The 16,314-nt window shown below is 38.3% G+C and overlaps 1 protein-coding gene across 1 annotated transcript in view; it reads left to right on the forward strand.

The window, feature by feature from the left end:
• The window catches only part of PDE11A (phosphodiesterase 11A), a 487,311-nt gene that overhangs the window by 67,642 nt on the left and 403,355 nt on the right, over positions 1–16,314 (forward strand). The window contains exon 2 of the mRNA XM_043996785.1: positions 14,408–14,566. Coding sequence (XP_043852720.1) covers positions 14,408–14,566 — 159 coding nt within the window. The remainder of the gene's footprint in view (positions 1–14,407; positions 14,567–16,314) is intronic.

Consider the following 16,314-nt stretch of genomic DNA (forward strand, 5'->3'; position numbering starts at 1 on the left):
TAAGTGAAATCCTCTGAACCGTTCTTTTATATACTGATCTTCAGAGAGAAAAAAAATTCCATTGAGTCTCCTGACTCTACTGTGAAGAGGATTTAATCACCCATGTCCTTATATGCTCTCTCTTCTCAACCAATGTATCAGTGGTCATAAAAACGTCCAGTCACTTGTTCAATTCAGCCACAAGAATTGTTGTTGCTCTTCTATGATATTCAATTTTGTTATGTGAAAAGTCAAACTGTATAGTATTGATGCTACTATATTTTAGAGACTGGTATTTCTTTGTGACTTAAAACTCAATAATTGTTTTGATGTTTATCATTTGTATAATTATCTACTCATATCTAAGCTAGTAGCATCTAATATTTAGAGCCAGAAGGGACCTTAGAAATATTTTAATATCAAGTCATAAAAAAATCCAGAGATGCTATCACAAGAATAAGAGATCTAGATCACGAAGAGATCCCAAAAGCCATTTTCTTCTACCTCCCCCCTTTTTTACTGATGAGGGAAATGAAGTTTAGAAAGGATAGATGACTTGCCCAAAGTCGTTTCAGTTATGTCCAACTCTTCATGACCCCATTTGAGGGGTTGTTTTTTTGGGCAAAGATACTGGAGTGGTTTGCCATTTCCTTTTCCAGCTCATTTTACAGATGAGGAAAGTGAGGCAAAGTTAAGTGACTTGCACAGGATTACACAGCTAGGAAGTGTCTGAGGCCAGATTTGAACTCAGAAAGAAAAGTCATCCTGACTCCAGCCCCAGCCCTCTATCCACTACTGTACAACATAATACTTCAATAGCTGTGCCTACACATGAAAGCTTTTTCTGCATTTCTAATTCCCAGCAACTATCGGTATTGACAATAACAATAATCATGATTTGAAGTATTGGTCTTCCATTTTCCTTGTTCTCTACTCTGAACATTCATCTGTAAATCTCTTGGGCAATGTATATTGAGCTAGAGTGCTGTATCTTAGGAGTTAATTTAGTGACTGTTGTAAGAGAATAAGCTGGAATGAACTGGCTCCTGCATCCTACTGAATACAAGGCATATATTTTTAAATAGAAAAACAAATGGTGTGATTACAAATGCTCTGGGAATTCAGAGAAGAGCAAGAATAGAATGGATTGGAGTTGTTGGGAACAGTGGAGAAGGATGCATTGGATCTAAAACTTCAAGGATGAGTATGGTTTGGATAGGCAGGGAGGTACAGAGAAGCAAGGAGAATATTCCATGCAGAAGTGCATCAGGAGCAAAGTTTGGAGTCGGAATAGGTATGACATGTTTATAGGGCACTGAGTATACTGATCTTGGCATTTATAGGAAATACAATTGAATGAATGGGGTGGGGAGAGGTTATGAAGGAGTCAGAAAAAGCAGTCTGAATTTGGGACTTAACCTGTGGCCAGTAGGAATTGACAATATTTGTAAAAGAGTCTTAGTGTAGTATCTGGTAAATAGTAGGCACTATATAGATGTTTATTCCCTTTCTCTTCTCTTATACCCCATTGAAGGGGGCCCCAGTTGGAATTAGAGAGAACAAGACCTGGTGGAAAGAGCAGCCAGAAGACATATGTTTAAGCATTGGCCTTGAGATACTTTCTAATTGTGTGACTATGAGCTAATTTGTGATCAAATATGTGCTGCTTACTCAGGTTTCAAACATTAATTTCAAAGCCTTATAAAATAGAATGATTTACATGAACTTTGGGATATATATATATATATATATATATGTATATACTTTAGAACTTTTATTCACAGCTAGAGATTTTAAATGCTACTCAAAAGAAATACTTCCTGAGCCCAGTTTTGCACAGAAGGGAAGCTAAGTTGGCAGAAAGAATTTGACACATGTTATATATGTGTCATGCATAAAGCATGCTATGATAAACTCACATATTCTAGAGTGCTAGTCTTAGAATCAGGAAGACCTGTGTTCAAATCTTGCCTCAGACACTTACTATGTGACTTTGGACAAGACACAAACCTGAATCCTAGTTTCCTCATCTGTAAAGTGGGGATAATAACTGTTGTAAACACCTTAAAAGGTGACTGTAAGGTTTTAGTTAGAAAAAATGTATATGTATACACATTATACATACATATGTATATACACAAATATGTATATATGTATCTTTGCGAGCTTTAAAGCATTATCATCCTTTATTTCTTATCACCTGCTCTGCTTGGTTTTGACTTCACAATCATCATGTGGTTCCCCACTCTCAGATCCCAGCAGCTGAGGACTCTACCCCTTTTCAGTTTCTTTTTGTGTATTGTCTTCCTCAGTTAGATTGTAATCTCATCGAGGGCAGGGACTGTCTTTCTTTTTCTTATATGTATATGTATTTTCTTATTTGTATGCTCAGTCCAGTGCCTGGCACTTAATAAATGTTTATTGACTATTGACTATTATTGGCTATCAGTGTAGAGAATATTACGGTATTTTTTTTTCTTTTTTTTTGGTGAGGCAATTGGGGTTAAGTGACTTACTTGTCCAGGGTCACACAGCTAGTAAGTGTCAAGTGTCTGAGGCTGGATTTGAACTCAGGTCCTCCTGACTCCAGGGCTGGTGTTCTATCCACTGCGCCACCTAGCTGCCCCATATTATTGTATTTTTAATTTTTATATTTGGCATGAAAATTTTTCATGCCATAAGAGGCTTTTTGGAATTTAAACTGGCCCAAGAGACATGAAATAGATGGAATTATAGGATGTTACAGGTATTTAACATATGGAGGTTATACATCTGAAACAGATAATAGAAATGAATAAATTAGGCCCAAAGTTGAAAAGGAAGAAGTCAATAGACTGGATTGCTTTCTAAAAATGGCAAATCTTTAATGACCCCAAGTTTCTCCTGGAAACAAATATTCATCTTCTTAATATTAGCATTCTACCGGTATTGATGAATGGCTGTATGAGAAATGTAATACAATAGTCTCCAGAAAATTGAAAATGAGTATTACAGAAAAGGCAATGGAGAGGCACCTGGTAGGCCTGAGCAGGCTGAAGCCTGCAGCCAATGAAGAACTCTGAAGGACACAAGTAAAAGATTTCACCCCAGAAATATAAAATAGGAAGACATGAGTGGCTGTTCACATGGCAAAGTAAGATATGACAGATGGATAGCCAGAATGTTCCACTGGTGACCTCATGACATGAGGAGAAGTCAAGAAAGGCCCTCAGCTTATTGGGTGGACATCCTGTGATGAACTCAAGGAGGGCATGAACAAGAGTTACAGAGGCTGGACAGGCATGGTTGCAGTCTGCATTGTAAGAGGGAACATCCTAATTGCTGAGAACACAGATCCATTTGAATATTGAGTACATGTGCTTGATGTGTTTGCTCAGGTCATTCTTTTATTTGAATGGGGAAACTAGCCTTGTCTACCTAAGAAAAAAAATGCCAGTTCTATTTGTTTTTTTTCCCTTCCTCAAGGTAGCATGATCAATATTTAAATTCTAGAAAATAAGAGAGACAAAGGAACCTATGTTATAAAATATATGGTTAATTCCAGTGTTGTTCAGTCGTGTCTGAATGTGACTTCATTTGGGATTTTCTTGGCAAAGATACTGGAGTGGTTTGTCATTTCCTTCTCCAACTTGTATTATAGGTGAGGAAACTGAGGCAAATAGAGTCAAGTGACTTGCCCAGGGTCACACAGCTAGTAAGTGCTTGAGGCCAGATTTGAACTCAGAGAGGAGTCTTCTTCTTCTTCTTTGTTTTTAGTGAGGCAATTGGGGTTAAGTGACTTGCCCAGGGTCACACAGCTAGTAAGTGTTAAGTGTCAGAGGCTGAATTTGAACTCAGGTCCTCTTGACTCCAGGGCTGGTGCTTTATCCACTGTGCCACCTAGCTGCCCCGAGAGGAGTCTTCTTTTATTTTTTTTTGGTGAGGCAATTGGGGTTAAGTGACTTGCCTAGGGTCACACAGCTAGTAAGTATTAAGTGTCTGAGGTCAAATTTGAACTCGGGTCCTCCTGATTCCAGGGCCGGTGCTCTATCCACTGCGCCACCTAGCTGCCCCGCCAAGAGGAGTCTTCTTAACCCCAGACGCAGCACTCTCTCCATCATACTATGTAGCCAAATAAGATTCTAGTACCTAATAATAAATAAAATAAGATAATTTAATAATAATAATTAAATAAATTAATAATAAAAGCTATAAGTTTTATAGCACTTTTAAGATTTGCAAAGTACTTTACAAATATTTTCTTATTGATCCTCACAACAACTCTGGGAGGTAGGTGCTATTATTATCCTCATGTTAAGAAATTGAGGCAGACATAGGTTAAGTGACATGTCTGGGGTCAAACAGACCACCTAGTAAGTAACAGGATTTGAGCTTCGTTCTTCCTGACTCTAGTCTAGTATCCTATCCACTAAACAACCTTATTTCTTCTAGTATTAGTCATAGTGGGGCAGCTAAGTGGCTCAGTAGATAGAGTATTGGGTCAGGAGTAAAATCTGGGTACAAATCCAGCCTCAGACACTTATTAGTCATGTGACCCTGGGCAAGTCACTTAACCCTGTTTGCTTCAGTTTCCTCATCTGTAAAATGAGTTGGAGAAGGAAATGGGAAACCACTTCAGTATCTTTGCCAAGAAAACCGGAAATGGAGCCACAAAGAGTCAGACTCCCCTGAAAAATGACTGAACAACAACAAAAATTAGCCACAGTACTCAGAATTGTAGAATTGTAGAATCCTAGGATTTTAAAGCTGGAAAGAATCTTAGAGAACCTTGTCCACTTCCCTAACTTCTTTGTTTTTAAGAACAGCAATAAAATCCTGCTTAGTTGGAGAAGCTGTTGATCCTGTATCCTGATTTATAGTCTGAGTACATGAGGGATTTTAAAAAACATCACAAAACAAAATGCTCTCGAGTCTAATAAAAAGAATGTTGTCTTCCTGAAAACTCATGCTTGACACTGGCCTTGGGCAAGTGTTAAGGACTTTTCCAGGGATGATGATGGGTGAACATACTGTCTTAGAGCAAAGGAAACAGAACAGGTGTGAAATTGTACAGATCACACTGTAGGAAGGAAATTAATTTCTTTTGGTACCTTTTACTGTTCACAACACCATCTGTCATAAAAGAAATATTGGGAAAGAAAATGAGAATTCCTGTCCCTTGGATTTAATGTGAGTCCCAAAGTCACGTCTGACATAATTTTGCTGAAAATGACTCTACAACTGCTATTTCAGTAGGCATTATGGCATTACCACTGCATATGCCCACCTTGGAGAAATAACATTTTTGTTTGATTTTTTCAGTGATTTCCATGGGGGATTATCAATCTGCATTTGTTAATTAGTTTATTGTCTGAAAATTGTTCACCAGACACAAACTAGCATAGTTCATAAAAGTCACTATAAAAAAAACAAGGTGGAGAAGATGAGTAGAATATTAAAGTGAATTCTAATAAATTATGGATTATCTATAACTGTGACATATAAATGAATGAGTAAAATTAAAAAAACCCTCAGGCAAGAATATAGAAAAATAACATGCGATGTAAAGGAATTTAGATGTGTAGATTCTTTGAGAAGGCAATCAGCTGGGTCTCAATAACACTATGGGGTAAATTTTCAGTGCTCAGTTCAACCACATTGCTCCCATTAACATTAATGAGAGTTGGGTTGCTAACTCCCTCTGTGCAATACTGAAACCTATCCTTTCGAACTCCGCAAATTAAAGTCAAAATGAAATGTTAATTGTATGTTGAGAAGGTTGGAGTTTAACAAGGACTCTTGTCCCCTAACTTCAGTGTATCACATTTAGCTTTAGAAATGGCATAGTTCTTATGTATTGTATTGAAATTGTATCATATGCTGCCCCCAAATGATTGAAGGCATACCTCTGTACAATTATTATTAAATGTGCTAGTTCTCCATTGGCATTTACAAAATTGAAGCATGCTCATAATGCTGAAAATTTAAAGGGAAGAATTTGTTGTTGTTCAGTCATATCTGACTCTTTATGACTCCATTTGGGATTTTCTTGACAAAGATACTGGAGTGGTTTGTCAGTCCCTTCTCCAGCTCATTTTCTAGGTGAGGAAACTGAGGCAAATAGGATTAAGTGACTTGTCCAGGGTCACACAGCTATTAAATGTTGAGGCCAGAGGAGTCTTCCTGACTCCAGGCCCAGTATTCACTGCACCACCCAGCTGCCCAAAGAAAAGAATATCATTCTAAAAAGCCAAAGGCACTTTTTAATCTTAAGTGGATATACTGTTCAAATAGGATCATTGTTGAAATGGTAAGCCTCAAGGAAAAATAATAATAGTACCTACTTCCATTTATAGAATGATTTAAGTTTAGAAAAATTTTCTCCCCATAAGCTGGTGAGATAAATATTGTATTCATATCCCCCAACTTACAAGTGAAGAAACAGAGGCTGAGAAAGACTTACCTAGAGCCACACAACTAATACATGGCAGAGCAGGGATTGGAATACAGTTCTCTTGATAACTATTTCATTGTCCTTTCTATTAGAACAAGGAGCTGAAATTTTTAGGAAATCCTGATCCTCAATGCTGGCATTATTTTAAAAAGAGGATCACCTGTTGCAAAGGTGCAGTGTTGCAGCTCAGTGGCACTGTCCCCCTACAGCCTGAGTATATTGGAAGTCTAGATGGTAGACACCTTAGTTTGAGTTGCTTCTATTACATTGAGAAGCCCCCAGTAGAACTTAGTTATATTTGCTAGAAGACTAATATGTGTCATGTTAGGCTGCTAGTGGCAGTACTATTGGAAAGAACCATATTGGGGTATATAGGATGTTCAGAGAAAACTAGCATCTCTTGTGTAAGGTCTTGCTGAGATCTTTTTAGGGCTGCTCATGTACCTTTGGTATTCACCTGATTCACCCAGCTCTTACCTGTGCTTCCAAGAAGTTGTAGAATGTACAGCAGCTACAAAACCAAACCTTTCAGTGAGTTAGTGGGATATTTACTCCAGGCATGTGAAGACTGCCCCCACTTGAATGGGCAGGTGAGAACAATTTGTTCCAACAGGCCATGAAAGTGACTAAATCAGGTTCTGTGGAGTAATTAGAGCTTGGTCAGACATTGAAGATGCCAAGGTTGTACACTGCATCCCAGACCATCACTAGTCATCTTGACTTTTGTCTTGCTGCTGGATTTAGATGACTCTGAAAGAGGTTGATGATGGTGTAACTCTGCCTCACCTAAATCCAACTATCTAAAAGGTTAAAAGATCACCATGATGTCATTGGTTCTCTTTGAAAATGAAGGAATAACAACAATATTGGATAATCCAGTAGAGCCATGAAGAAAGTCCCTTGTCTTTTCTCTTTGTAGCTGGGCATTCTATTACTGACTTGTGGACTAAAAATGGGAGAATCCATCGATTCTTATTCTTTGAACCTTTGGGACTGATGTTTATGATATTTAATTATATAAGGAAAGAGGAGCTCCAGAAAAGAATAACATTGATGTGGTGAGGAGGAGAGAATTAGTTTAGTCTATGGGAGGGTATTTTTAGTCTTAGAGAGTGGACTGAAAAGTTAAATGACTTGCCCTATAAAGATTAAAGGTATGACTTGAATTCATATCTTCTTAGCTTTGAAGTTGGCTTTCTATCCACTATGGCACATTACCTTTCTTGGGTATAGAAAAACACTGGAAACATCTTCTCCCCCATTTTATTTTAATCATTATTTTCTACCAGTTTTTCTCCAGAGCTGAAAATCTGTGGCAAAAATTGGTATCTGTGCTCCTTTACCATCACTTGTTGCAGAGGCAAGTAAATATTTCAATGGCCAGAAGGTGGTTGGCAGAAAAGAGGAGGAGCAGGAGCAGGAGCAGCTAGCTCCCTAGGTAACCCATGCATCAGATAATCAGTCCTCAGGCAATCAAGAGTTGACTGTATATAATTTATTCTACTTTATGAAGAGCCCAGTGTGAGAGTTTTAGTAGTTGGCAGTCAAGGAGAATGGGGAGTCAAGCAGGATGACCTCAAGAACCTATTTTGACAAATTCTCAGGAGCCAATCTGCTTAAAATTCTTTGCTTCCTTTGAATAATTTACTGTCCCCAGTTCCCTTCCATGTTTACTATCGGGCTCTCAGTAAGGGAAGAAGTAGTAAAAGGTTTTAGTAGTATTAATCTTAACACAGGGGAGTTAAATGTGAAAGAAAGTTGAGCATGAGAGAGAGATCAAAGAGATGCATAGAACAGTGAGGGCAAATGAGTCACAGTATATTAGAACCAGGAAGGAGTGAAATCCAAATCCCTTCAGTTTTTAGGTGATGAAACTGAGGATGAGAGAAGTGAAATAACCTGCCCAAGATATTCAGTATTAGCTACTAGTGCAATGTATTCTAAGCTTCTGGAACATTTTAGAAGTCTGGTTTTGGTTTTCACTCATTATTCATATCCCATTTTCCTGAACAACTTTGCACAGCCACTCCAATGGGACTATGGAAACAAAACAAAAACACCAATGTAAGCCAAAGAAAGTCCTTTGACTTTTACCTTTGCACTATGGACTTCTGATTGAATCAGATGGGGAAGTAAGTTGGATGAGGAAGTGTTGGGCTTCCACTCCAGGGCTAATCAACTTGTTCTTCCTTTTGACTATGAAACTCTTTAAGTTGCATACTGGGTTATCTTCAAAGTGGATGCATTTACAAGATGATATTCCTAAATCACAGGTCTCACTGTTCTATTTTGCTACTCAAAAAGCACCAGTGACTCCCTCTAGGATCAAAAATACATACTTCTTGGTTTACCATTTAAAGACCATGACCATCTGGATTCAGCCTAACCTTTTTGTTTCTATTACATACTCTCCATTCTAGCCAGAGTGGTCTATTTGCTGTTTCTCATACATGACCCTCTATCTCCTGTCCTCATGACTTTGGAGCATGTTCCCATGATCAGAATGCACTCCCTCCTTACCTGTGCTTAGCTTTCTTGTTTGTTTTGTGTTTGTTTGTGTGTGTGTGTGTGTGGGGGCAGTGAGGGTTAAGTGACTTGCCCAGGGTCACACAGCTAGTGTCAAGTGTCTGAGGCTAGATTTGAACTCAGGTCCTCCTGAATCCAGGGCTGGTGCTTTATCCACTGCGCCACCTATCTGCCCCCTATGCCTAGCTTTCTTAAAAGCTCAATTAAAATTTCACATCCAACATAAGGTCTTTTTAAAAAAATCACCCCAAAGAAACCACCTGAAATCACTTAGAATATATATATTTTCAATTTACTCATATCTGTACTTGTTTCCCATGCTAGAAAGCAGAGAGGTATTACAGTGCCTGGCATATATTAGGTGCTTAATTGATACCTGTTGATTGATTAATAAATGTTTGTTGACTTGTTGAATGTAAATATCTCCTTTTGGTCATTTCTTCTTCTTCTTTTTTTTTTCAGGGCAATGAGGGTTAAGTGACTTGCCCAGGGTCACACAGCTAGTGTCAAGTGTCTGAGGTCGGATTTGAACTCAGGTCCTCCTGACTCCAGGGCCGGTGCTTTATCCACTGCGCCATCTAGCTGCCTCCTGGTCATTTCTTCTTGTTCTGTCTTTCAAAAGATCATTGTGTTTCATATTGTACTTCTTTTTATATTTAGGGATATTTATTCTTACTCCCAGCTTTCCTTTCTTCAGGGCTAATTATTCTCCTCTACATTTTTAAAGTTTATTAGTTCTCTCTGAATTCTGAATTTAGATAGTAACTCTAGGATGGCTTTGGTTAGCTCAAGTTTCTCAGTATCAAAACTATCAGAATAAAACAAGCCAAGCTTATTTAAACAATCTCTGACCAGTCTGTTCTCTATCTCAGTCTGTTTTCTTTATCTCTCTTATTGTGTTGCCTGCTCTGATGTTCAGATAAGCCTGAGGTAAAGAAAACAACATTGACAGCCCCTGCCATTTTGGTGTCATCTGTTATTAAGCCATCCTCTTTCATTTGACAAAAGAACATTATTTCTCTTTGTCCTCTTTTGTGTTCTCTATATTTTAAAGAATGGTTTCCCAATTTCCTTTGTCTCTTGCAAGTGACAATATATCTGTTTGGGGCATGTTTTATTTTTTAATCTTTTTATTGTAAGCTTCTGTCTAAGAGGTTAGAGAGTAATGTATGTCAGGAAAGTGGGAATTTCTGTCATTCATTTTCTTCCCTTCTGATGGACTATTTACTACAATGTGTGATAGTCAGGTTATAAATGAAATAATAAAGTGGGAAAACAGAAACTTTGAAATCTCATAAATTTAAGAACTACTGAAATACAACATAACTATTGCTTTTCAAATTTTGAATTGAAGAACTATTAATTCTAATTATTTCACTGACATTCCATTTTCTTGTGTGATTTTTTCCCCCCTAAGGCACAAATTCCCTTGGGGGGCAGAGATCTGTAACAGTTATATTGGAATGTTCTATAGTATATTGAAAAAAAAGGCCCAACATTAGAGATCAGAAGATCTGAGTTTGAGTCTTATTGATGCTTCTTAGTGATATGACCACAGGAAAGACGCAAGCTCTCTGAGACCTTCTTTCAAAATAGGGATAATAATACGTCTTGTCTATGTAATAGTGTTGTTTTAAATGAAATATTGTATGTGAAAGCACATTGTAAAATCTACAATGTCATATACATGTAAGGAATTATTATTATAGTTTGAGTGGTTGTATACTAGTCTAGTACATGCCTTAATTTGAGCCTTTATCCATGTATGTTAGAGTAGTTCAGCAGTCAAGAATGTTCCTTAGGCTAGTGCACATATTTTGTACTATACTGGGTTGATCTAAGGATCTAGGCTATAATCACTCTTGAATTTTGACTAATAATGGTGATGAAGAAAGCTCTACAAAGGAACTCTGATCCCTTTTGGGTTGGATTGGTGGAGGAAAAAGCCCATCAAAAGAATAGAGTTTTTTTCTATGCTGTGGATTCTCTACATTTCTAGGGTTGAGGTTGGGACACACTGGACCCCTCAGGACTAGTTTAAACTTGTTTAGTTTCGTTTTTACACTCGTGAGGCTTCTTTAGCTTATTATAAACCCAAGGCTCTGGGGAATAAACTATGAGGTATAGCAAATGGCCTGGTAATTTTCCATTTAGCATTTGCTGAAATGAATATCAGCAACTTGTTTTTTGTATCTCTTAAACGGAAATTAAATTGTGCATTTAAAAAGGAGTGAGTTGGAGAAGGGGGTGATCAATAGGGCAAATTCCTAGAGAAGATGTTGGGGGATTGTATCAAGGGCATAAGTAGAGGATCATCCTTGGCAAGGGAAAGGGTCACCTTTTGTTTAAAGGCTAGAGCCAAGGAGGAGAGAAATGGTAAAGAGGTAGAGCGATAGGGCATAAAGTAAGGGAAATTAGAAAGTTCATAATGGATGGCTTCAATTTTCTCAGTGAAGCAGGAAGTAAGGTCACCTACTAAAAAACAGGGGATAGGACTGGCATCCAGAGTTCAAGGAGAGATGAAAGGTTTGAAAGAGTCACTACAGGCATACAGAGCATTAGGAGGTTAATCAGGGAAGAATAAAAAGATTGTCATGAAGCAGGGAAGGTCCAATAAGGAAGATTCATGGATTTGTAGTGGAACAAGTTGATATGGGTGTATGATTTCCCCTAAAAGTATTCAGCAGTTTGGGAGCAGGAGCATAGAAGGCAGATGGTATAAATCAGGCCTGGGTTTAAAGGCATCATTGGGTAGAAGGGGAGGAGTATGGGGATAAGGAAAGGCATGTGATTCAAGAGGAAAGTTATGATTGTATTGGTTTACAATAGAGTCAAGTTGTAAAGGTAGGAAAAGTGAAATTGACTAGGTGTAATATTCTCTGACAGCAGAGAAATGGAAGGGCTAGAGGTCATAGTAAAGATGAAGAATAGATTTAGGAGAAATAGGGCAGAGAGATATGGAAGGATAGGAAATTCTGAGCACAGAAGAGAATTTCATAGCTCAAAATCATGGAGCTGGAATAGTTTTTGGTGCTAATGTAGTCTCAGCTGTGACAACCCAATGGGCGGATAAGGTAGAGTAGAAATAGATATCATGGGAGTTGAGGTTGATAAACTGGAAGAAAAAGATATTTGAAGAAATGTGAATATTGTGAATGTTAAAAATTCTAAGAATGGGGGCAGGGGTTAGGGTAGAGATGAACATTGTGAGCCTGGTATGGAACTTCTTGAGAAAGAGAGAGCCACTTGAAGGCAACAGATGACAGAAAAAGGATCTGGTCTGGATATAGATGGATATAGTGAACCTCAAAGAAGGAATGGTGGCTGAATGAGAATGACAGATATGTTTTGGAAGTGACAGGGGATGGGACAAAGAGTATGCTAACTCTCTTGGCCTCTTGGTGGGGGTAGAAGTGAGGGAGAGGCTTGTCAGGGGTAAAATATCTTTTAGAGAATGTCGATTTTCTGTGAGTTCAAGAAAATGCAAAGAATGTGGGATAAAGAATTTGTCAACTATAGAGGGTAGGTTCCAGAATACATATAGGGGAAAGATTGTGGAAGAAACTAGGGAATTGGTGGGGATGAACGGGGCTGAGTTTTTAAGCTATGAGAGTGTGGGAAGAGGTAGCCGAGAAAGGCTTTTTTACTTTGGCAGATGGTAAATATGAACCACAACAATCTGGAGAGTAAGAGGTAAGAATTTGCTAGCTATAGAGCAGAAGTACCAATTGAGTGGTATACTCAGGTGATCCAAGAGGTAATAGGAAATTCCACAATCATGGTGGCTGGAAACATCACATATTCAAGGAGGCTAATAATCCCAGGCAGTAAATAGAAAGCTAGAGCTGCCACTTAATAATATTGACTCTTCTCCCTCTCCATATTTCTGTTATTTTCCAATACTACTCACCCCATAGAACCCTTTCCAATTTATATTTTGCAACTGAGGTCCGCTGCCTCCATATTGAGATGAGGAAAAAATGTTTCATTGTAACCCTGTGCAACTGATATTAGGCATTATATGGGTTGAATTTTAATGTCCTTTTAGTCTTATTTTCCTTTACATTATTCTGGCCATCCATCCACCCATCTACCCATCTATCTGTCTGTTTGACCATCTATCATCTAAACACATGCACACATACACACATATGCATTCTAATTCTTTTTTTTTCTATCACTTCAAACAGGTCTTCCAAAGTTTCTCTGTATTCATCATATTTGTCATTCCTTTATGTGGTATTATATAATTACATGAATACAACACAGTTTGTTCAGTCATTTCCTAATAGATAGAAATCTACTTTATTTCCAGTTTTTCATTCTATCACAAACAACCTCTTTATTCTCCATCACAATCCAATCCTTTTATCTCTATCACAGTCCTTAAAAGGGACTGGTACTAGGATGGGAAGATCCTTTGAAGATCAAAGGCAAGGGGAGGGCCATACAGAACATGAGAATAACATGGAGTGAAGGAGCTGAATTTTATAATGACACATCTTTTTTGTCAAGAATTAGTCCAAGGAGCATCATTTTTGGCCACGGTCAGCTATTCCTCAGTCCCGCACCCCCAAATTCCCTGCCACTCATTTAAAGTCAATGAAGCTGTGGTCTCAGAGACCTGGGAGTGTTCTTTGGAATGATTTGTGGTGGTTCAGAAATCTGGGGAGCAGAATTAAAATCACTTTAAACATACCTAGGATCATAAGATCATTGATTTAGAACTGGAAGTAACATTAGAAGTCATCTTATCTGATCCCCTTATCACTGAGATGCAGTCATCTATTTTGTTTTGGTTTAGTCATTTTTCAGTCAGGTCTGACACTTCATGACCCCATTTGGGGTTTTCTTGACAAAGATACTGGAGTGCTTTGCCATTTCCTTCTCCAGATCATTTTATAGATGAGGAACTGAGACAAATAAGGTTAAGTGACTTGCCCAGGATCACACAGCTAGTAAGTATTGGAAGCCAGATTTTAACTCAGAAATAGGAGTCTTCCTGAGTTTGGGCCCAGTACTCTCCACTATGCCACCTAACTGCCTGGCTATTAACTCCCACCTCTTTATCACAAAAGGTGAACCTAATTTGATAATTCTGATGGTCTATTGAGCTGTGTCTCCATCATTTTGAAATGAAATGCTGAAGACATCCAGTCATTTTTGTGAAAATAGAATAATTTAATGAACAATATTTTCTTGTACCGCGTTTCCCCCACCTTCATACACTGTTATAGTTATTCTTCAAATCTTTTAGGACATATAGCAGGGTGTAGAACTGTTTGTAATGATTTATTATAACATTCCCAAGTTGAACAAAACATCCAATGGACTCATTAAATATGGAAAACTATTATTGGAAAAGGTTTTCATTGATTGCATAACCCATAAAGAAAGACTGCTCCCTAACTCCCTTCTCTCCTTTTGCAATGAGGTACAGGTGATTAATATTGTATCTCTTCTGTTTAGGACCGAAGATTCAATGATGAAATTGACAAGTTGACTGGATACAAGACAAAGTCATTGTTATGTATGCCGATCAGAAACAGTGATGGAGAGATCATTGGTGTAGCACAAGCAATAAACAAAACTCCTGAGGGTGTTCCCTTCACTGACGATGATGAAAAAGTAAGACTGCATGCCTCTCTTGGCACTTATAGTACTGTGTTATTAATTTTCGCATAGTGAGAAGATCATTGATAATTCTCCCAACTGGAAAGGAACAATGATAATAGGATTTCCTTATTCAAAGATGAATGATCTTTGAATTATCTCATGATAAATGATTGTTTTTCTTTGATGGTACATTCTTGCACTAATACGATGGAAAACAATCATGTATATTACGTTTATCATATTCATAGATCTGGAAGGGACCTTCAAGGTTGTTGTTCAGTCATTTTTCAGTCATGTCTGACTCTTTGTGACCTCATTTGGGGTTTCATGGCAAAGATACTATAGTGGTTTGCCATGTTCTTCTACAGCTCATTTTACAGATGAGGGAATTGAGATAATCAGGATTCAGTAATTTACCAGGCTCACACAGTGAGTTAGTGTCTGAGGCTTGATTTGAACTTGAGTCTTTCTGACTTCATCCCCCAAGCTCCTTTCCCCACTCTATCCACTGCACCACCTCATTCAACTCTGACTTTACTTTCTCATTTCTCATTAGCCGAGGAAATTGAGATGCAGAAAGTTTTTCCCATAGTCATACAGGTAGTAAGGGACAGAGCCATGATATGAGCCAAATTCCTCCAACTCAAAATATATTTTTTTTCCAAAGATAATTGGGTGAGTCAGGAGTCATAGATTCAAGACTCCGTTCTACTTATACTGGCTTTGTAACATTGGCCAGGTTACTTGACCTTTCATTTTTTCCTCATCTGCAAAATTTAGATAATACGTGAATTACTTTGTTGTGAGGCACAATAATAGTAATATATCTAGGTCACATTTATATACAGCTTGAAATTTACAAAGAACTTTCCTCTCAACAACCTCCAAGATAGGTATTTTGTCATTATATATAAACATATAATACCTGCAAGTTCCTAATGTGCCTGCTTTTGGCTACTTCCAAGCCCATGATAATCAAGGGGTAATCATCCATTTGATTCATAGCTCATGAGCCTCTATTTCCATGAAATCTCCCTTGACTAAACCAGAATAAATCATGTGACATAACAGCAAAGCAAAGGACATTTTCTCAAAGTAGGATGAGAGGCAAATAGCAAGGAATTAAATTAAGCAGTGAGCTCTCTCACCATCCATTTTCCAAAGCTGCCACCTTCCCACATATGTCTCCTGGGGAGCCCTGGTCTCTGCTCCTACTTAGCCACCTCAGGCTTATTATCCTGCCATCTTCACAGAACAAGAGGAACACCGTACGTCAAGTGCCTCTTGACAGGATGTTAGGGGGGAGTGTCCATGGCAGCAGTGTCATGCTGGTATTCTCAGCAGGGCATTGCAAGCTAAGGGTACAACAAATGGTGGGGTATTAGCCCAGGAGGCAGGGAGTGTTTTTGAATGTCGTTGCTTCCCAATATGACAACTGAGTGAACAGTGCATCAGGAGGACCAGGCTCTGTTCATCATTTCTTCCCTGTCTTCCCCACTAGCTCTGTCACTTGAACTATAATCCACGTCTAATTCCTTGGAGATTATCCTAGTTTCTTGAAAAACTGAAAGGTGCCTTGGCAATCAGAATCCGGGCTGGTTTGGTATTGCCATTTTGTAAAGTTCAAACATAGCCTTGATGGGGATGTAGTCCCCAGACTACTCATGATGAGAGGGGTTCTTCTTTACCTCTCAGGATTTCCATGTGGGAATCTGGAGGTCCTATGGGAAGTCTACTAAATATATAAGATATTATATAGT

This window comes from Dromiciops gliroides, chromosome 3 (genome assembly GCF_019393635.1).
Source record: "Dromiciops gliroides isolate mDroGli1 chromosome 3, mDroGli1.pri, whole genome shotgun sequence".
NCBI classification, from domain to species: Eukaryota; Metazoa; Chordata; class Mammalia; order Microbiotheria; family Microbiotheriidae; genus Dromiciops; species Dromiciops gliroides.